Source organism: Pithys albifrons, chromosome 8 (assembly GCF_047495875.1).
Source record: "Pithys albifrons albifrons isolate INPA30051 chromosome 8, PitAlb_v1, whole genome shotgun sequence".
Classification (NCBI taxonomy): domain Eukaryota; kingdom Metazoa; phylum Chordata; class Aves; order Passeriformes; family Thamnophilidae; genus Pithys; species Pithys albifrons.
The window spans coordinates 1,610,037-1,631,975 of record NC_092465.1 but is presented as its reverse complement, the minus strand read 5'-3'; the positions used below and the strand labels follow the sequence as shown (position 1 = coordinate 1,631,975).

The following is a 21,939-nucleotide window of genomic DNA, read 5'->3' as shown; positions in this document are numbered from 1 at the left end:
CCCAGTCAGGGCTGGAGTTTTTATGTGGATTGAAGTGAGAAATTTTAATTCTGCAAAACCTCTGTAAGGAGTGGAGGGTCCAGGCACAGAAGCTCTGTCCATCCAAGGGCTTTGGCTGCATCCAGGGGTTGGACTTCAGGGCCTCCTGGGCTGCAGGGCATCAGTCTGGGCTGTGCCATGAGTACCTTCAGTGCCCAGGGACCTGGTCCCTGGGGGCACAGGAGGGGTGTGTGGGTGCTGAGCTGGTCCCTGGGGGCACAGGAGGGGTGTGTGGGTGCTGAGCTGGTCCCTGGGGGCACAGGAGGGGCGTGTGGGTGCTGAGCTGGTCCCTGGGGGCACAGGAGGGGTGTGTGGGCGCTGACCTGGTCCCTGGGGGCACAGGAGGGGTGTGTGGGCACTGAGCTGGTCCCTGGGGGCACAGGGGTGTGTGGGCACTAAGCTGATCCCTGGGGACATTGTGTGTGGGTGCTGAGCTGGTCTGTGGGGGCACAGGAGGGGTGTGTGGCTGCTGAGCTGGTCCTTGGGGGCACAGGAGGGGTGTGTGGGCACTGAGCTGGTCCTTGGGGGCACAGGAGGGGTGTGTGGGCACTGAGCCGGTCCCTGGGGGCACAGGAGGGGTGTGTGGGCACTAAGCTGGTCCATGGGGACATTGTGTGTGGGTGCTGAGCTGGTCCCTGGGGGCACAGGAGGGGTGTGTGGGCACTGAGCTGGTCCCTGGGGGCACAGGAGGGGTGTGTGGGTGCTGAGCTGGTCCCTGGGGGCACAGGAGGGGTGTGTGGGTGCTGAGCTGGTCCCTGGGGGCACAGGAGGGGTGTGTGGGCACTGAGCTGGTCCTTGGGGGCACAGGAGGGGTGTGTGGGTGCTGAGCTGGTCTGTGGGGGCACAGGAGGGGTGTGTGGGCACTGAGCTGGTCCCTGGGGGCACAGGAGGGGTGTGTGGGCAGTGACCTGGTCCCTGGGGGCACAGGAGGGGTGTGTGGGTGCTGAGCTGGTCCCTGGGAAGGGGGCAGGATGGTGGCACAGCCCTGGCTGGAGCTCCTGGGCAGCCCCATTCCCACAGGAGTGTCCAGGGGCAGGTGCAGAGCACCCATCCCTGTGAGTGGTGTGGCATGGTGCCCTCCTTGGGGTGCCCTCCCTGCAACCCCCCTGCAGCTCCCCCACCCTCTGTGGTGCTGCCCAAAGTGGGTCAGTTTTGCTGCAGCCCTGCAGGGCCCTGAGCTCAGTTACTCATCCATATTTATGGGGAAAAGGCCTTTCATTGCATCCTGCTTTGGGTTGGGGATTCCTTTCATCTCAGCACTGCTGGAGAATGAGAGCCAGGGGAGGAACTGCTGAAGGCTCAGGGCTGGGGGCTCTCCATGGACAGGACTGCACCATCCCATCCTATCCCATCCCCATCCCCATCCCCATCCCCATCCCCATCCCCATCCCCATCCCACCCCATCCCGTCCCCTCCCTCCCCATCCCATCCCATCCCCATCCCCATCCCCATCCCCATCCCCATCCCCATCCTATCCCATCCCATCCCCATCCCCATCCCCACCCCACCCCATCCCCTCCCATCCCACCCCATCCCACCCCATCCCACCCCATCCCACCCCATCCCATCCCATCCCATCCCATCCCATCCCATCCCATCCCACCCCATCCCACCCCACCATTCCCATCCCTCTGGGGTTGGGCACTGAGAGGGAGGGTTTGCAGTGTTTGTGTCCCACCCTGACAGTGCAGCAGAACAAACCCCGTGTGGTGTTGCTGGTTCTCACCTTCATTGTTGGTGTTTCCATGCCCTGCTCTGGGGCTGCAGCTCCTGCCCTGGGTTTGTTGTGGATCCCTCCCAGCACCTTGTCCTGCTTTCTATCCATGAACATTGTCCCCTGTTCCCCTGGAGAACATCCTCATCCTCAGCCCATGGAGGGACATTTCTCTTCCTTCTTTCTCCCACCCACCTGGGTTTGTTGTGGGTCTATCCCAGCACCTTGTCCTGCTTTATTTCCATGAAAATTGCCCCGTGTTCACCTGGGGAACATCTTCCTCCTCACCCAGTGGAGGGACATTTCCTTCCTTCCCTCTCCCTCCCATCTGGGTTTGTTGTGGGTCCATCCCAGCACCTTGTCCTGCTTTATTTCCATGATCATTGTCCCGTGTTCATCTACAAAACATTCTCATCCTCACCCAGTGAAGGGCCATTTCTCTTCCTTCCCTTTCCCCCCAATCTGGATTTGTTGTGGATCCATCCCAGCACCCTGTCCTGCTTTATTTCCATGAGCATTGCCCCGTGTTCACCTGGGGAACACCTTCCTCCTCACCCAGTGGAGGGACATTTTCTTCCTTCCCTCTCCTTCTCATCTGGATTTGTTGTGGATCCCTCCCAGCACCTTGTCCTGCTTTCTATCCATGAACATTGCCCCCTGTTCCCCTGGAGAACATCCTCATCCTCACCCAGGGGAGGGACATTTCTCTTCCTTCCTTCTCTCTCCCCCCAGTCTGGGTTTGTTGTGGGTCCATCCCAGCACCTTGTCCTGCTTTATTTCCATGAAAATTGCCCCATGTTCATCTACACAACATCCTCATCCTCACCCAGGGGAGGGACATTTCTCCTTCTTCCCTCTCCCTCCCATCTGGGTTGTGGATTCATCCCAGCACCCTGTCCTGCTTTATTTCCATGAAAATTGCCCCATGTTCACCTGGGGAACATCTTCCTCCTCACCCAGTGGAGGGACATTTCCTTCCTTCCTTCTCTCTCCCCCCGATCTGGGTTTGTTGTGGGTCCATCCCAGCACCCTGTCCTGCTTTATTTCCATGAGCATTGCCCCCTGTTCACCTGGAGAACATCTTCCTCCTCACCCAGTGGAGGGACATTTCCTTCCTTCCCTCTCCTTCTCATCTGGATTTGTTGTGGATCCCTCCCAGCACCTTGTCCTGCTTTCTATCCATGAACATTGCCCCATGTTCACCTGGAGAACATCCTCATCCTCACCCAGTGGAGGGACATTTCTCTTCCTTCCTTCTCTCTCCCCCCAATCTGGGTTTGTTGTGGGTCCATCCCAGCACCCTGTCCTGCTTTATTTCCATGAAAATTGCCCCATGTTCATCTACACAACATCCTCATCCTCACCCAGGGGAGGGACATTTCTCCTTCCCTCTCCCTCCCATCTGGGTTGTGGATCCATCCCAGCACCCTGTCCTGCTTTATTTCCATGAAAATTGCCCCATGTTCACCTGGGGAACATCTTCCTCCTCACGCAGTGGAGGGACATTTCCTTCCTTCCTTCTCTCTCCCCCCGATCTGGGTTTGTTGTGGGTCCATCCCAGCACCTTGTCCTGCTTTCTCTCCATGAACATTGCCCCCTGTTCCCCTGGAGAACATCCTCATCCTGTCCCAGTGAAGGGCCATTTCTCCTCCTCCCCTGTCCCCCCACGCCCACCCTGGCCTGAGGAGCCTCCCTGTCTCTCCTGGCAGGTACAACACCCTGCCCAGCAGGAGGACCCTCAAGAATTCCCGGTTGGTGAGCAAGAAGGACGATGTCCACGTGTGCATCATGTGCCTGAGGGCCATCATGAACTACCAGGTAACTGCTGGGGGCTCCCCAGGGCTCTGCTGGTGCTGGGAGGGCAGGGAAGCTCAGGGGGCATTTTTAGGGGCAAACTGCTGCAAATGGTTCAGTTCTCATGATTAAAATGGGAAGCAACAGGACACAATTCCTAAGGATTGTGCAGGTGGGGAGGGGGCACAGGGAGGGGAGAGCTCAGTGTGCACTAACTAATTAAACCTGCAGCCAATCAGGCTATAATTAGCCTCAGAATTTAGTCCTGACACTTGGAAACTGGGAGGTTGTTTCAGCAGATGGAAAATCCCAGCTCTCCCTCAGGAAGGATTTATGGGAGGCAGTGGCACAGCTGGAGGGGACCCAACTAAGCCAAAGCCAGTCCTGCTTCCCTGAGGGGTTTTGCTCTTCACTGGGATGTTGGGATCATGTCCAGGGAGCTTCAGGGAGTGGGAATTTCTGCTAAAACAAGGAAAGGCTGTGGGGAAAACCTTCCTGGGAGTTTATTAGGAGAGCAGGAGGTACCTGTGACCCCCCTTTGCCCTGGGGGCAGCAGCTCCTGGGATTTACAGGGATGGGAAGGGAGCAACAACAATCCTCATAACCAGTGGAGGGTTTCCCAAAGGAATTCTCTTTTCATTTTTGGAGAGGAGCAGCTGCTTTTGGCAGCTGAACTTCCACTTCCTCTTCAGACATGAAATGGTGCCCTTGGCAGAACGAAAAAGGGCTTGGAGGGAGGGAAGGATGAAAAAAAGGGTTGGAAATAATGTTGGAGCAGCTCTTGGAGCCCTTTTTGTTGGCTGATATGGCCAAAGCAAGGAATTCCACCACTGTCAGTGGCAGGGAATGGTGGGATCATGGAATAGCAGAGCTGGAGGTTCTCAGGGAATGGTGGGGTCATGGAATAGCAGAGTTGGAAGTTCTCAGGGAATGGTGGGATCATGGAATAGCAGAGTTGGAAGATCTCAGGGAATGGTGGGGTCATGGAATAGCAGAGTTGGAAGTTCTCAGGGAATGGCGGGATCATGGAATTGCAGAGCTGGAAGTTCTCAGGGAATGGTGGGATCATGGAATTGCAGAGCTGGAAGTTCTCAGGGAATGGTGGAATCATGGAATAGCAGAGTTGGAAGATCTCAGGGAATAGTGGGATCATGGAAGAGTAGAGTTGGAAGTTCTGAGGGAATGGTGGGGTCATGGAATAGCAGAGTTGGAGGTTCTCAGGGAATGGTGGGGTCATGGAATAGCAGAGTTGGAAGATCTCAGGGAATAGTGGGATCATGGAAGAGTAGAGTTGGAAGTTCTGAGGGAATGGTGGGATCATGGAAGAGCAGAGTTGGAAGATCTCAGGGAATGGGGGAATCATGGAATAGCAGAGTTGGAAGTTCTGAGGGAATGGTGGGATCATGTAATAGCAGAGTTGGAAGTTCTCAGGTACAGTGGGAGAATGAAAGACTTGGGTTTGATCAGCAAACTCCACAAGGGTTTGTTTGGCTTAAAGAACTGCCCTGGGATGTGGGATTTGCTGGGTGTGAGAACAATCCTTTGGGGGTCAGAACAATCCTTGGGGTGTCAGGACAGTCCTTGGGGTGTCAGGACAGTCCTTGGGGGGTCAGAACAATCCTTGGGGGGTCAGGACAGTCCTTGGGGTGTCAGAACTGGAGCAGGACTTTCCCTTCTCTCCCAGTATGGATTCAACATGGTGATGTCCCACCCTCACGCCGTCAATGAGATCGCTCTGAGCCTCAACAACAAGAACCCCAGGTAGGCTGGGCTGGCTCTGGGGGCCTTGGCAGGAGGGGAAGGGCCTGGCCAGGGGTGTCCAGGCTGGGTCTGTCCCAAACCTGCAGCAGAACCAGGTGAAGTCCCTGTGGTGGTGGATGTGCAACTGTCCTTCAGCTCCAGGGGGACAGAGCTGCTGGTTCCTCACTTCTAGTAATGGTTTCCCACTGGGAGGGCAGGGCTGGGTGGGATATTGGGATGGAATTGGTGGCTGGGAGGGTGGGCAGGCCCTGGCACAGGTTGGGCAGAGAAGCTGTGGCTGCCCCTGGATCCCTGGGAGTGTCCAAGACCAGGTTGGAGCCACCTGAGCTGGTGGGAGGTGTCCCTGCCCATGGCAGGGGTGGCACTGAGTGGGCTTTGGGGTCCCTTGTCCCCAACCCAGGCTGGGGTTCAGCTGGAATGAGCTGCTGGAGCCCCTCAGCTCTGCAGTGCCAACAACCCCCTGATAATGAGCAGCTTAACGTGGGGTTTCACTGAAGAGAGAGAGAATCCTCTGCATGGAATGTTCTCCCAAGGTCCTGGTTGGAGTCCCCGTGGGAGGAGGTTTCACTCCTGCTCTGGGCCAGGTTGTTGTGCAGCCCCAGCCACAGTGGGGACTCCCCAGTGCAACTGCTGGTTCTGGAGCCCTGTCCCTCCTCTCCCACACCCCTGGGATCCCAAGAGCCACTTCCAGCAGATCCTGCAGGGCTCAGCTGTGCATGTAAAGCCAAAGGGGACACTGAGATGTTTCCAGGGAAAGGCAAAGCTGTGGGATGAGGAGACTCAGCAGCACCATTTGTGTCTGTGCAGGGCTGAGCTCTGGGCTTGCAGAGCACAGATCCTGTCCTGGGGCAAACAGGGACTTCCTTCCTGTCCTTCACTGAGCCCTAAGTCAGCAATCCTGGGATAAACAGGAAGGACATGGGAAGTTTGTTCCTTGGGAAGTTTGATACTTTTATCACTTTTGTGCCTGGAAATCTGGTGATCAAGAGACAACCTCAGCTTTCAGTTTTGGAAGAAACTGTCACTGCCATTTCTCTTCATAAAAGAATTGCTTTAAATGGGACTAAAACAATGTGAGGACAGAACTTCGTGTTGGTGCTGCTCAAAGCCCAGCTGGGTTTGGGTTTAGCCCCAGAGCTTGAAGAAACCAGAGGTCTGAGTGCTTTGGGGTGACTGAGATGTGCCAGAGGGAATGCTGTGGATGTGGGGCTGGTCCCATTCCCCCTGTGGGGCTGATCCCATTCCCATTGTGGGGCTGGTCCCATTCCCATTGTGGGGCTGGTCCCATTCCCCCTGTGGGGCTGATCCCGTTCCCCCTGTGGGGCTGATCCCGTTCCCCCTGTGGAGCTGGTCCCGTTCCCACTGTGGGGCTGGTCCCGTTCCCTCTGTGGGGCTGATCCCATTCCCCCTGTGGGGCTGATCCCGTTCCCTCTGTGGGGCTGATCCCGTTCCCTCTGTGGGGCTGATCCCGTTCCCTCTGTGGGGCTGATCCCGTTCCCTCTGTGGGGCTGATCCCGTTCCCTCTGTGGGGCTGATCCTGTTCCCTCTGTGGGGCTGATCCCCTTCCCCCTGTGGGGCTGATCCCGTTCCCCCTGTGGGGCTGATCCCGTTCCCCCTGTGGGGCTGATCCCGTTCCCCCTGTGGGGCTGATCCCGTTCCCCCTGTGGGGCTGATCCCGTTCCCCCTGTGGGGCTGATCCCGTTCCCCCTGTGGGGCTGATCCCGTTCCCCCTGTGGGGCTGATCCCACTGTGGGGCTGATCCCATTCCCACTGTGAGGCTGATCCCACTGTGGGCCTGATCCCATTCCCACTGTGGGCCTGATCCCATTCCCATTATGTGGCTGATCCCATTCCCCCTGTGGGGCTGATCCCATTCCCCCTCTGGGGCTGATCCCATTGTGGGGCTAATCCCATTCCCATTATGTGGCTGATCCCCCTGTGGGGCTGATCCCATTCCCATTATGTGGCTGGTCCCATTCCCCCTGTGGGGCTAATCCCATTCCCATTATGTGGCTGATCCCCCTGTGGGGCTGATCCCATTCCCATTATGTTGCTGGTCCCATTCCCATTATGTGGCTGATCCCACGCCCAGTTTGGAGCTCAGTGGGCAGGGCTGGGTGGCAGGAGGAGGGGAACTGTGGAGGCTCCATCTCCTCTGGTTATTCCCAACCAGCTCCTACAGGCACAGCTGGGACTGTGCTGTCCATGTCCCCATCCCAGGGGTGTGGGGGACTCCAGAGCCCTTGGAATTCTGTGATCCCAGAGATGTCCCTCCCTCTCCCCACCCTCCCAGCCCGGGCTGGGACACTCCTGAAGATCCACACAAGAGCTCCTTGGCTGTTCTTGTGGCAGGACCAGCCCTGTGCTGGGCAGGACCTGACCCTGGCACGTGTGACATTCCCTAGGGAGTGACCCCTGGGCCCCACAGGGCACCCTGGCACTGGAGGCCACAGGTATTTCCTGTTCCGTGTCTGGTTTGAGGAGATGCCTTGGCATGGACTAATGTGTGTGCATGGTGTGACTCTGCTCACAGCTCAGCTGCCCAGGAGGGCTCCTGCCTTCCAGGAATGCTGGAAAGAAGCCCTGGGAGTTCCTTTCTTGAGGGGAACACCCAGTTTGCTGCATGGTTTTCCTCTGAGATCTGCTGGTTCCTCTCCGTGGTGCATTTATTCCTGATTTCCCAGGATTTCCCTGTGTTCCTGCAGTGAGCTCTGGGGGTGTGTGTGGCTCTGAATAACCCAAATTACCACAGAGAATAACTCAGATTTGGGCCAGGAAAAGTGCAGGTTGGAATCTGAAGCACTTCCCTTGAAAAGTGGGCTCGGAGGGGCCACTTGGGATGGGGAAAGTGAACTCCAGGTGTGTGCAGGGAACTCTCCAGGAGTCCATGCCCTGCCTTGCCTGGAGTTCTGCAGCTGCCTCTTTGAGTCACAGAATCAGTTGGGTTGGAAGAGACCTCTGAGATCATCAAGTCCAACCCTTGGTCCAACCCCACTGTGATCACCAGCCCATGGCACTCAGTGCCACGTCCAGTCTCACCTTAAACACCTCCAGGGATGGAGAATCCACCCCCTCCCTGGGCAGCCCATTCCAATGCCTGGATTTCCAAGTTGTGGTTCCAATTCCTGCATGTTTGGAGAAGCTCTAAGGTGGGGGAGAGGTGCATGATCCCGGGAGAGGCAGAATCCCTGGATCAGGGCTGTGGATTCACAGGCATTGAGGCACAGGGCATGGAGCCCCATGTGCCACACTCCTGCCCAGGGCTGGCAGGAGCTGGTTGAGCAGGTGGGCACCGTGTCACCTTCTCCTCTCTCCACAGGACCAAGGCCCTGGTGCTGGAGCTCTTGGCCGCCGTGTGCCTGGTGCGAGGGGGGCACGAGATCATCCTGGCGGCCTTCGACAACTTCAAGGAGGTACCAGGGGCTGCTCCCCTTCCCTGGGGTTGTCCCTCTGCTCCCTGGAGCCTTCCCAAGCAGCCACATTCCCTGGAGGAAGGGCTTCCCATCAGCTGCAGGTTTTCCTTGGAGCTGCACAGCAGCCCAGGGCTGTCCATCCCATGGTTTTGTGGTTATGGGAAAGCTGCAATTCCAACATGTCCATCCCGTGGTTTTTGTGATGAAGGGAAAGCTGCAATTCCAATGTGTCCATCCCATGGTTTTTGTGATGAAGGGAAAGAGCTGCAATTCCAATGTGTCCATCCCATGGTTTTTGTGATGAAGGGAAAGAGCTGCAATTCCAATGTGTCCATCCCATGGTTTTTGTGATGAAGGGAAAGAGCTGCAATTCCAATGTGTCCATCCCATGGTTTTTGTGATGAAGGGAAAGAGCTGCAATTCCAATGTGTCCATCCCATGGTTTTTGTGATGAAGGGAAAGAGCTGCAATTCCAATGTGTCCATCCCATGGTTTTTGTGATGAAGGGAAAGAGCTGCAATTCCAATGTGTCCATCCCATGGTTTTTGTGATGAAGGGAAAGAGCTGCAATTCCAATGTGTCCATCCCATGGTTTTTGTCATTAAGGGAAAGAGCTGCAATTCCAACGAGATGAATCCAGGCTGGGAGTTGCTCCCTTTGCTCAGTCAAACTGTGTCCCATCATTTGGGGGCATTTCAAAGCTGGACTGCAGGGGTTGTGTCCCAGAGCCAGCCAGGAATGCTGGGCTAGGTCTGCCATTCCCAGAGCCATTCCACGCTTCCTTGCAACACAAAACTCCTGGATTCACCCTCAGCTGGAATTCTATTTGTGCAGAAATCACTGTGACCCCTGCCAGGTGGGCATGGACCCAACCAGCACTAATTGTTCCTCACAGATCCTCCTGCCAGGGCTGTGCTGTAGCTCTGTCCCAGATCCATGCTGGAATTCCTGTTAGGGAATTCCTGGGAAAGGCCCCTCTGGGATGGTTCCCAGAGCCACATTGCCCTTGCAGGGGTGCCCACGTTGCCCTTGCAGGGGTGCCCACGTTGCCCTTGCAGGGGTGCCCACGTTGCCCTTGCAGGGGTGCCCACGTTGCCCTTGCAGGGTGCCCACGTTGCCCTTTGCGGGAGTGCCCACGTAGTCCTTGCAAGATGCCCCCATAGTCCTTGCAGGGTGCCCACGTTGTCCTTGCAGGGTTGCCCACGTTGCCCTTCCACGGTGCCCACGTTGCCCTTGCAGGGTGCCCACGTTGCCCTTCCACAGTGCCATGGGCTCAGAGTGACCCGGTGTGGGTTCCTCCCAGCCCCAGCGGGCACAGGGGGGTTTCTGGCTGTGCTGACTCCTTTCCTCTTGCCCCTTGCCCAGAATAAAGCCAATCAAAGAGGGCTCTGCCTCTCCTTGTCCCAGCTGGGCCTCCAAATGACAGGCCTTGGAGCTTCGTTCCTGCAGAAGAGGCAACATCTGCTCTTCTGTGGTGGGGTTGGACTCCAGCACTCCCCTTGGCTTTTGGCCACTCTTCAGGCTGGAGCTCCAGCTCCACTCTCACCCTCTTTAATCTCCCAGACTGAATTATATCATTGCATGCCAGGCAGTTCTCTGCCTCCTGCAGCACACGTGGGGCAGCCCTGCCCCAGCTGGTGGCACTGGGAGCTGCCTGGGAGTGGCCACCAAAAGCCACAGGTGGTGTTGCTGCACCTCAGCCAGCCAGGGCTGCTCCTGCCCCGGGTCTGCCCAGCCAGGGCTGCTCCTGCCCCTGGGTGTGCCCTGCCCCTGAGTCTGCCCTGCCAGGGCTGCTCCTGCCCCCGGGTGTGCCCTGCCAGGGCTGCTCCTGTCCTAGAGCTTCTCCTGCCCCTGGGTGTGCCCAGCCAGGGCTGCTCCTGCCCCTGGGTGTGCCCAGCCAGGGCTGCTCCTGCCCCTGGGTGTGCCCAGCCAGGGCTGCTCCTGCCCCTGGGTGTGCCCTGCCAGGGCTGCTCCTGCCCCTGTGTCTGCCCTGCCAGGGCTGCTCCTGCCCCTGTGTCTGCCCTGCCCCTGAGTCTGCCCTGCCAGGGCTGCTCCTGCCCCTGGGTGTGCCCTGCCAGGGCTGCTCCTGCCCCTGGCTCTGTCCTGCCAGGGCTGCTCCTGTCCCTGGCTCTGCCCTGCCAGGGCTGCTCCTGTCCTAGAGCTGCTCCTGCCCCTGTGTGTGCCCAGCCAGGGCTGCTCCTGTTCCTGGGTGTGCCCAGCCAAGGCTGCTCCTGTCCCTGGCTCTGCCCTGCCAGGGCTGCTCCTGTCCCGGAGCTGCTCCTGCCCCTGGCTCTGCCCTGCCAGGGCTGCTCCTGCCCCTGGCTCTGCCCTGCCAGGGCTGCTCCTGCCCCTGGCTCTGCCCTGCCAGGGCTGCTCCTGTCCCTCTGCAAACAGGCAACTTAAAGCTCCTGCCATGGCCAGGGACACCTTGCACTAGACCAGGCTGCTCCAACCTGGCCTGGGACACTTCCAGGGATGGCAATTGCCCTTCTAATTTACTCCCTGTGTTTTTGGGGGATTACCTCAGGTGGTTTCTGTGCTGAGAAGAGCAGGACTGAGCCAAAGAGGCTTCTGGGAATATTAAGATGTGAACAATATCCTGAGAGCTGCTTTATCTCTGATCTTCCTTCTCCCCCAGACTGCTTTGGTTTCCTGCCAACAGCCTGTGCTGCAGCTCTGTAATTCCCACTCTTGACTGGGGTATTGTCACTCCTTGTTTAGCCAGGGATCATTTTCTCTGTGGCCTCCCTGTAATTTGCTTTTCTTCCTAATTACATGATATTACAGTGGGAGGGCAGGAGAGGGGCTGAGCCCTCCTTGTGGCACAGCCTGGTGTGGCTCCTGCACTGGGAATTCTTGGATTTGAGAGGGGGAAAGACCCACAAAGACCTGTCTGATAATTTAATCTGTGCAGTGATTGTACCTGAGGCCTCTGGCTGGCACTGCAGGTGTTGCCATGGAATTAGTCAGCCACATTTCTTGGTGGAGAATGTTCTCAGCAGCCAGAGAGGTTTGGAGGGGACAAATATCTGTCTTTCCAGTGTCTCCTGCCCCAGCTGGGGGTGACCAGAGTTGTGGTGTTGCTTTGCAGGTGTGTGGGGAGAAGCAGCGCTTCGAGAAGCTCATGGAGCACTTCAGGAATGAGGACAACAACATCGACTTCATGGTGAGTGGGACCAGCCCCAGCAGCTCCAGCTGCTGCTCCATCCCCTGGCATGGCCCAGTCTGCCTCCTGCCCTTGGCCTGAGGTGCCAGAGCCCACCTATTTACAGCCCAGTGCCCTTCACTTGCAGCTCCCCATTCCCTTGGCTCAAAGTGCCCCATGCCAGGCCCAGGGCAGAGGGCAGTGCCCCTTGGGCCACTCGTGCTCTCACAGCAGCTTCTGCAGCACCAACCTCTGCCCATGTGCCAGTCATGGGAGCCACAGACAGGGAGTGGGGAGGGACCTCTCCAGCTGCTGCCTGTCCTTCTGCTGCTGGGCAGAGCAGTGGCTGCTCCACGTGGGGTTCCTCCCCTGTTCCTGGGGATGCTGCTGTGCCCCCGTTCCTGGGGATGCTGCTGTGCCCCCGTTCCTGGGGCTCCTGCTGTGCCCCCGTTCCTGGGGATGCTGCTGTGCCCCCGTTCCTGGGGCTCCTGCTCTGCCCCCGTTCCTGGGGCTCCTGCTCTGCCCCCGTTCCTGGGGCTCCTGCTCTGCCCCCGTTCCTGGGGCTCCTGCTCTGCCCCCGTTCCTGGGGCTCCTGCTCTGCCCCCGTTCCTGGGGCTCCTGCTCTGCCCCCGTTCCTGGGGCTCCTGCTCTGCCCCCGTTCCTGGGGCTCCTGCTCTGCCCCCGTTCCTGGGGCTCCTGCTCTGCCCCCGTTCCTGGGGATGCTGCTCTGCCCCCGTTCCTGGGGATGCTGCTCTGCCCCCGTTCCTGGGGATGCTGCTCTGCCCCCGTTCCTGGGGATGCTGCTCTGCCCCCGTTCCTGGGGCTCCTGCTCTGCCCCCGTTCCTGGGGCTCCTGCTCTGCCCCCGTTCCTGGGATGGTCCCCCCTCTGTGGGGCTGAGGCAGGTGCTGGGGTGACCCTGGTTGTCCCTGCAGGTGGCCTGCATGCAGTTCATCAACATCGTGGTGCACTCGGTGGAGGACATGAACTTCCGGGTGCACCTGCAGTACGAGTTCACCAAGCTGGGCCTGGACGAGTACCTGGACGTGAGTGTGACCCAGGGCTGGCACTGCCACCCCTGCCACCCCTCCTGAACCCCCCAGAGCCCTCACCAGAGTCTGGGCTGTGCCACCATGCCAGTTCCCAGGACTATGTCCTGGCTGCTCCAGGGGCTGTGCCACAGTGCCAGGGCTGTGTCCTGGCTTCTCCAGGGGCTGTGCCACAGTGCCAGCTCCCAGGGCTGTCCTGGCTTCTCCAGGGGCTGTGCTCACAGTGCCAGCTGCCAGGGGCTGTGCCACGGTGCCAGCTGCCAGGGCTGTCCTGGCTTCTCCAGGGGCTGTGCCACAGTGCCAGCTGCCAGGGCTGTGCCACAGTGCCAGCTCCCAGGGCTGTGCCCTGGCTGCTCCAGGGGCTGTGCCACCATGGCAGCTCCCAGGGCTGTGCCACAGTGCCAGCTCCCAGGGCTGTCCTGGCTGCTCCAGGGACTGTGCCAAGGCTGTGTCCTGGCTGCCCCAGGGGCCCTGGCTGGAGCCAGTGGGGCTGCAGCCAGCTGGCATTGCAGCTGGAGCTGGATTTGGAGCTGTGCTGGCACCAAGGGCAGGGTGAGCCACAGCCACCCTCGCCCTGCCACGTCCCCAGGGCTGCTGGCCCCGGGCTGGCACTGGCTCTGGTGCTGCCAGGGCTCCCTCTGCCCCAGGGCTGGGAAATGCCAGCTGTGGGTTCTCTCTGGCAGTCAGACCTGGCCTGTGTCCCGTGGGAAGGGCTGAGCTCCAGGAGGAGCTGCTTTTGTTGACCTTTATCTGCTTTTCTGGGATCACAGAATGGTTTGGGTGGGAAGGGACACTGAGGACATCCAGTGCCACCCCTGCCATGGGCAAGGACACCTCCTACCAGCCCAGGTTGCTCCAACCTGGCCTTGGACACTCCCAGGGATCCAGGGGCAGCCACAGCTTCTCTGCCCAACCTGTGCCAGGGCCTGCCCACCCTCCCACCCACCAGTTCCTTCCCAATATCCCCTTTCCCAGCCCTGCCCTCTGGCAGTGGGAAGCCATTCCCTGTGTCCTGTCCCTCCATCCCTTGTCCCCAGTCCCTCTCCAGCTCTCCTGGAGCCCCTTAAGACCCTGCCAGGGGCTCTCAGGTGTTCCTGGAGCCTTCCCTTCTCCAGGGGAACATTCCCAGCTCTCCCAGCTGTTTTTCCCTCTGTCCCTGCCCTTGGGAGCACCCCCAGGAAATCACTGCTCATGTTGGCAGGGAAGTGACTTGTCCCTGCTGAGTTCTACACCAGAGGGAGGATCTGGGGGTCTGCAAGATGCCCTTGGACATGGCAGTGCTGCCCATGGGTGTGTTTGGGGTCTGGGGGTGGCACAAGCCCTGCAGTCCTTGGGGAGCAGCAGATCCTTGCTGAGAAACCACAGAGGAGATCATGGAATCCCACAGTGGTTTGGGTTGGAGGAGATCTCAAAGTCATCCAGTTCCAACCCCGGCCATGGGCAGGAGAGCCAGAAATCTTCTAGTACAGAAGACAAGGCCCTGCTTGGCTTTATTTGAAAGCTCTGGGTGTTTGCTCTGCAAAAATGCCCTTCTCACCTGTGACCCCAGAAAAGATGAAATCAAAGTGTTTTCCTGGGTGGTGGAAGTGGCTGCCCTGCTCTCCCACCCCAGTGCCAGGGGTGCCAGGGTCACCTGTGTGTCCTTGGCTCTGCAGAAGCTGAAGCACACGGAGAGTGACAAGCTGCAGGTGCAGATCCAGGCCTACCTGGACAACGTGTTCGACGTGGGGGCCTTGCTGGAGGACGCTGAGACCAAGAACGCGGCCCTGGAGAGGGTGGAGGAACTGGAAGAAAACATCTCCCATGTCAGTACCAGGGCTGGGTGGGCACCCTGGGCATGGCTCTGCGCTGGGAGGGGGCACAGGCACTGCAGGGCACAGCCTTTGGAGTGAGGGTCTCTTGGGAGGAGCCTTGGCATGGCTGGGTTGGGGGTAAGTGGGTTGTGGAGTCAGCTGGCACAGGGGGTCAGCTGGCACAGGGGGTCACCCGGCACAGGGGGTCACCTGGCACAGGGGTCACCCGGCACAGGGGGTCACCTGGCACAGGGGTCACCCGGCACAGGGGTCACCTGGCACAGGAGTCACCTCAGGAGCTGGGCAAGCTGCTTTCCATGGGAATTGCCACTTGCTCAGCAGGGCAGGGCCTGGAGGGAGCAGAACCCCCCCTGGCTGGGTCTCAGCCACGTTGTTGGGCTCAGGGGGAAGGAAGGGCTGGACATCAGTGGTGTGGCATCCTCGGGGGTGCCCACACTTTGCCCCCCCCTAAACCTTGTGGCACTTCTTTGGTCCACAACACGCTGCTTGGCTTTGGAAAAGAATGAAAAAAGTGGTTTTGCAGACTTCAAAAAGTCACAAAACAATCTCCATTCTCTCAGCATTCCAGTAACACTTGGAATAAATACAGTTTGAAACACTTTGCTGGGCAGTGTTTGCCCCTCTGGGGTGTTGTGGAATCCCAGAGGGGTTTGGGTGGGAAGGGACATTGAGGATCATCCCATCCCACCCCTGCCATGGACAGGGACACCTCCCACCAGCCCAGGGTGCTCCAGCCTGGCCTGGGACACTCCTAGGGATGGATCCAGGGGCAGCCACAGCTTCTCTGCCCAACCTGTGCCAGGGCCTGCCCACCCTCCCAGGGGAGAGTAAAATAATTACATTTTAAGGGCTTTATTACAGAATAAACTTCCTTACCTGGACAGGTTCACAGTCATGGTCCAGCCTGGCACCTGCTGGTCGTGGCTGAGGGGGGACCTTCATCAGAGGAACCTTCACTGGGGCCCTGGTGTCCCCCATCTCGTGCAGGAGCCGTTTCATTCCCAAAGAAAGGCTTCAGGGATTGCTGGAATATCCATAACAACCTCGTGCCACTGCTCCAACAAGCAGCCTGATGTCTGGTTTGATAAAACTGCAGCTTTCCACCTAATTAATCTATTCCTCTTTTAATTGACAGTTATCTGAAAAACTCCAAGATACGGAGAACGAGGCCATGGCCAAGATTGTGGAACTGGAAAAGCAACTTATGCAAAGGAACAAAGAGCTGGATGTGATCAGGGTGAGCAGGAAGGGGCAGCTGTGCCAGGGCCAGGGGGTGCTGTGCCCCTGGGCAGGGGCAGGGACTGGGCCAGGGGGCTCCTGTGCCCCTGGGCAAGGGCAGGGACTGGGCCAGGGAGCTCCTGTGCCCCTGGGCTGGGGCAGGATCAGCTGTGCCAGGGCCAGGGAGCTCCTGTGCCCCTGGAATGGGGCAGGGACTGGGCCAGGGGGCTCCTGTGCCCCTGGAATGGGGCAGGGACTGGGCCGGGGGTGCTGTGCCCCAGAGCAAGGGCAGGGACTGGGTCAGGGGCCTCCTGTGCCCCTGGGCAGGGACAGGGGCAGCTGTTCCAGGGCCAGGGGGCTCCTGTGCCCCTGGGCTGGGGCAGGAACAGCCTTGGCTCCAGCATTTGAACCTGGCCCAGCTTTCCAGTGGAATCACTCGCTGTGCTCTCCAAAGGCCATAACTGTGACTGTGCCAGTGCCACAAACACATCTCACTGCTCAGGGTTGGAGGGGTTGGCACATGGAGGTCCCAAAGGATGTGGGGGGGGTTGGGGTTCCCTCTGGGGTCCTGCCCTGGGTTTGGGCAGGTGGTGTCCCCTCTGGGGCAAGAGCTCTGCTGCTGCTTCCCTTGGGCTCTCCCACCTCATGGAATTGCACAATCCTTCAGGTTGGGTCCCTCCAAGACCATCGAGTCCAACCATCCCCCAGCACTGCCAAGGCCACCACTGACCCCTGTCCCCAAGTGCCACATCCACATGGCTTTGAAATCCCCCCAGGGGTGAGGACTCCAAATCTCCCTGGGCTGGACAGCCCTTTCCATGAAGGAATTTTCCCCACTGTGCCCCCTGCCCTGGCCCAGCCTAAGGCCGTGCCCTCTCCTGTCCCTGTGCCCTGGGGCAGCACCAGACATGAGAGGCAGCACCAAGAAGTGATGCTGAGAAGTTCTGCAGCCCAGGGGTTGGTGTCCAGGGCAGAGGTTTCTCCCAGGCCTTGGCACAGCCTTGGTGGATCCTTGGGAAGCACCAAGTGGAGGCTGATGGTTTGCTCAGAGCTCAGTGACATCCAGGCCAGGCTGGAATTCTAATCCCACGTTTGTGCATCATTCCAGGAGATCTACAAAGATGCAAACACCCAAGTTCACACCCTGAGGAAGATGGTGAAGGAGAAGGAGGAAGCCATCCAGCGCCAGTCCACGCTGGAGAAGAAGATCCACGAGCTGGAGAAGCAGGGGACCATCAAGATCCAGAAGAAAGGGGATGGGGACATCTCCATCCTGCCTGTTGCTCTGGCCTCTGGGATGGTGCCAACAGCAGCAGAGGTGTCAGGGACACCTGGCACACCTGGAGCTGCATCCTCAGTGCCATTGCCACCACCCCCACCACGCTTACCCGCCGTGGCAGGGACTCCTGAGGCAGGTGAGGAGCTGGGGGGGAACCTGTGACTGTGGGAGCCAGTTCTGAGCCCAGCAGGGGCTGGAGAAATTGGTGCCTTCTTGTTTGGGGAGGGTTGGACAGGGGGGTGTTGGCACAGGGGGGTGTGTTGGCACAGGGGGATGTTGGGCAGGGGGGTGTTGGGCAGGGGTGTGTGGGCACAAGGGGTGTTGGACAGGGGGGTGTTGGACAGGGGTGTGTGGGCACAGGGGGGTGTTGGACAGGGGAATGTTGGGCAGGGGTGTGTGGGCACAGGGGTGTGTTGGACAGGGGAATGTTGGGCAGGGGTGTGTGGGCACAGGGGGATGTTGGACAGAGGTCTGTGGGCACAGGGGGGTGTTGGACAGGGGGGTGTTGGACAGGGGTGTGTGGGCACAGGGGGATGTTGGGCAGGGGTGTGTGGGCACAGGGGGGTGTTGGGCGGGGTGTGTGGGCACAGGGGGATGTTGGGCAGGGGTCTGTGGGCACAGGGGATGTTGGACAGAGGTCTATGGGCACAGGGGGTGTTGGACAGGGATGTGTGGGCACAGGGGGGTGTTGGACAGGGGTGTGTGTGGGCACAGGGTGATGTTGGGCAGGGATGTGTTGGCACAGGGGGTGTTGTGGCTCTGTGTAGGTGCCAGGGGTGTGTGGGTGCCCTCCCTGGTGACCCCTGCTCTCGTTGCCCTGCAGTGCCCAACGGCCCCGTGGCAGTGCCAGTGCCACCCCCGCCGCCCCCACCGCCCCCCCCTCCTCTGCCAGGGCCGGCTCCGGACACGGCTCCGGTGGCTCCAGTGCCACCCCCACCACCACCCTCGGCACCCCCCCTGCCTGGCACAGCCTCACCCACCGTGGTCTTCAACTCTGGCCTTGCAGGTAACGCTTGGGGGGCTCCAGGGCACAGGGGTGGGCAGGGCACAGCTCAGGGAGCTCCAGGGCACAGGGGTGGGGCAGGACATGGCACAGGAGTGGGCAGGGCACAGCTCAGGAGTGAGCAGGGCACGGCTCAGGGGGCTCCAGGACACAGGGGTGGGCAGTGCATGGCACAGGCTGGACAGGGCACGGCTCAGGGGGCTCCAGGACACAGGGGTGGGCAGGACATGGCACAGGAGTGGGCAGGGCACAGCTCAGGAGTGAGCAGGGCACGGCTCAGGGGGCTCCAGGACACAGGGGTGGGCAGTGCATGGCACAGGCTGGACAGGGCACGGCTCAGGGGGCTCCAGGCTCAGCCACCTCCCTGGGCTCACACCGAGGGGGTTGTGGAGCAAAAGAACCCCTGAAGTTCTCCCAAGGTGCCCAGAGAAGCTGTGGCTGTGCCATCCCTGGCAGTGTCCCAGGCCAGGCTGGAGCCCCCTGGGCTGGGGGCAGGTGCCCCTGCCCAGAGCAGGGGTGGGATGAGATGATCCTTAAGGTCCCTTCCAAACCCCCAGGGTTGGGTTGGAGGGAAACCCAAACCCCCAGGGTTGGGTTGGAGGGAAACCCAAACCCCCAGGGTTGGGTTGGAGGGAAACCCAAACCCCCAGGGGTGGGTTGGAGGGAAACCCAAACCCCCCGGGGTGGGTTGGAGGGAAACCCAAACCCCCCGGGGTGGGTTGGAGGGAAACCCAAACCCCCCGGGGTGGGTTGGAGGGAAACCCAAACCCCCCGGGGTGGGTTGGAGGGAAACCCAAACCCCCCGGGGTGGGTTGGAGGGAAACCCAAACCCCCCGGGGTGGGTTGGAGGGAAACCCAAACCCCCCGGGGTGGGTTGGAGGGAAACCCAAACCCCCCGGGGTGGGTTGGAGGGAAACCCAAACCCCCCGGGGTGGGTTGGAGGGAAACCCAAACCCCCCGGGGTGGGTTGGAGGGAAACCCAAACACCCTGGGGTGGGTTGGAGAGAAACCCAAACCCCCTGGGGTGGGTTGGAGGGAAACCCAAACCCCCAGGGGTGGGTTCCCTCTGAACAGAAATGTCTGTGCAGACAAAGGGCAAACTCTGGGGAGGTTTTTGGAAGGAAGAACAACTTGCAGACCTTCCTTAATCAAGTTTTAGTCACTCTCTGCCATGTGCCAAGTGACTCTCACCAAAGATCTCAAGAGTGTGTTATGAGTCCAAAAAAGAGGCTGAGGAGCTCTAATTAAAGAGCTTTTTTAAAGAAAAAAATCTGATTAAATATTCCAGCCTTTAAAGTTCCCTCCTGAAGGCAAAAACCATCCTGGAACTGCCAGGGTGGGCTCTAAAAAAATAAAGCACCAGTGGCACAGGCCTGTGGCTGGTGTGGGCAGGGGGTGCTGGTTGGGGCCTGGGGGGCTGCAGGGGGCACAGGGGGCACAGGGGGTGCCCATGCCAACACCCTGGCTGTGGATTTGGGGTGGGAGCAGCAGCCAAGCCTGGCCAAGCCCCTCACCCAGAGCCAGGGTGGTAAATCCTGTCCAGGAGTGGGGTGGGATTGGGAGTGGGAGTGGAGGTGCCTCCTCTGGGTGCACCCACAGGAAGGAGGGTTTGGGTGGGAGGGCTGGGGGCAGTGCCAGCTGTGCCCTGTGCCCATCACTAACACTCTCTCTCTGCTCTCTCTGCCTCTGCTCAGATGGGCCCATCAAGCTCTTCTGTAGGTGGCTTCCTGCTAAGTATTTGTTCTCTGCTCTCCCCTCTGTGCTGTGTCTGTGTGTGCAGGGCCTTGGGGGTGGGCAGGGGGGCAGGGGCAGCCCTGGGGAGGTGCCACCCCCAGCATTTGGGGTGGAGGAGGAAGGGAATCTGGAGAGATCTGGAGCTCAGGAGAGATCTGAGCTCCATCAGGATCTGGCCCACGAGGCATCAGCTCCTTTCCCTGGCCTGGAATGATATTCCAGTTAATGATATTCTGATTTATGCACGAGCTTCGTGGCTTTTTTCATGGGTGTTCAAAGCTTTTTTAATTTATTTTAGGAATTATTTTAAGTAAGCTCATTAATTAGGCCGAGTAAAGCTGTGGAGTGGAGATGAGCCCAAGTTGGCCACGTGGGTTTCTGCCTTCCAGCTGCATAAACTGAATTTTCACAATGCTCAGTGGAATATTTGGGATGTTCCCTGGTGTCCACTGGTGGCTCTTTGTTCCCAGCACTGGAGAGGGAGCACCAGGGATTGTGTTTCATGTTTGTAAAGAAACAGAGATTTTTTTAAAGTAATTCAAGGGGAAGAGGTTGATTAATTGAGCTCTTTAATTAGCACCCTGAGTTGGTAGCAAGGACCAGCCTCATGTTCACAGCAAAGTACAGAGAAATGGGAACTGAGCTACAGAAATCAGTCATAATTCACCTTCCAGACCTGGCTGGGGCCTGGGGGGCTGCAGGGGGCACAGGGGGTGTCCTGCTGGAATAGGAACAGGAACAGAAACAGGAACAGGAACAGGGAAGGGTTGGTTTCATTGCTCCCATGTTGCTGTTCCTGCTCTGCTCACAAATTAATGAGAGTAATCAAGTTTAATTTTCAGGCTCCATTTCAGAGCTCCTCTGGTGCAGTTCCTGAATGACTGTGAAGTTCCTGATTTGCTTTAACTGATGGATTTGCACAGCACAGGAATTAAACCCCTTTTCTGCCCCCTGGTAAAGCCCAGGTTTGGAAACACAAACCTGGGGTGGAGCAGCTCTGCCCCTCTGCAGTGTCCCCACACCCTTGGGAAGGGGCTGCTTGGCCTTCTTGGCACCTGTTTTGTGCCACAGCTGGCACAGGTGGGCTCTGCCAGGGGTGGGCTCTGCCAGGGGTGGGCTCTGCCAGCAGCAGGGCAGGGTTACATTTGACCACTGTCTCCATTTTCTGGGGTGTTTAAATTTAAATCCTGGGCTTTTTAATTGATTCAGGGACATTGTGGGAATAAACCAATCCCAGATTTCCTTCAGGGAAGTTTCCACAGCCTCTGGGGTTAGTCCAGGCCTGAGCAGCTCAGGGCTGGGACACCCTCTCTGCCCTTTTGCCTCTGGAGGCAGCGACACCTTCTCAAGATTCCAGTGGGATAATTCAGCTCTGGCCATTTGTCCAGTGCTGAAATGCCAACTGGAGAGCTGCCCTGTGGGCATGTGGGGTGTCCTGCAGCCAGTGCTGAGGGAATCTGTGCTTTCCCCTGCTCTCTGTGCAGCTGTGAAGATCAAGAAGCCCATCAAGACCAAGTTCCGCATGCCCGTCTTCAACTGGGTCGCCCTCAAGCCCAACCAGATCAACGGCACCGTCTTCAACGAGATCGACGACGAGAGGATCCTGGAGGTACCAGGGCTGCTCCTGCCCACTGCCCCTGGCACCAGGGAGCCATGGAATCATGCATGGCTTGCCTTGGAAAAGCCCTCTGGCATCACTGAGTCACCCCCCCCCAGCACTGCCCAGGCCACCGTAACCGTGTCCCCAAGTGCCACATCCACAGGGCTGGGAAATCCCTCCAGGGTGGGCACTCCAACCCTCCCTGGGCAGCCCCTGCCAGTGCCTGCCCACCCTTCCCAGGCAGCAATTCCTGCTCTGTGCCCCCTGACCTGCCTTGGGCACCTCCAGGGTGGGCACTCCAAACCTCCCTGGGCAGCCCCTGCCAGTGCCTGCCCACCCTTTCCAGGCAGCAATTCCTGCTCTGTGCCCCCTGCCCTG

The 21,939-nt window shown here is 59.0% G+C and overlaps 1 protein-coding gene across 4 annotated transcripts in view; it reads left to right on the top strand.

The window, feature by feature from the left end:
• The window catches only part of FMNL2 (formin like 2), a 116,278-nt gene that overhangs the window by 77,436 nt on the left and 16,903 nt on the right, over positions 1 to 21,939 (top strand). For all 4 annotated transcript variants that reach the window (XM_071562247.1, XM_071562250.1, XM_071562249.1 and 1 more), the window contains exons 7-16: positions 3,463 to 3,571; positions 5,232 to 5,308; positions 8,628 to 8,721; positions 11,813 to 11,887; positions 12,800 to 12,910; positions 14,569 to 14,718; positions 15,863 to 15,964; positions 17,054 to 17,360; positions 18,048 to 18,230; positions 21,446 to 21,570. In XM_071562247.1, coding sequence (XP_071418348.1) covers positions 3,463 to 3,571; positions 5,232 to 5,308; positions 8,628 to 8,721; positions 11,813 to 11,887; positions 12,800 to 12,910; positions 14,569 to 14,718; positions 15,863 to 15,964; positions 17,054 to 17,360; positions 18,048 to 18,230; positions 21,446 to 21,570 — 1,333 coding nt within the window. The remainder of the gene's footprint in view (positions 1 to 3,462; positions 3,572 to 5,231; positions 5,309 to 8,627; positions 8,722 to 11,812; positions 11,888 to 12,799; positions 12,911 to 14,568; positions 14,719 to 15,862; positions 15,965 to 17,053; positions 17,361 to 18,047; positions 18,231 to 21,445; positions 21,571 to 21,939) is intronic.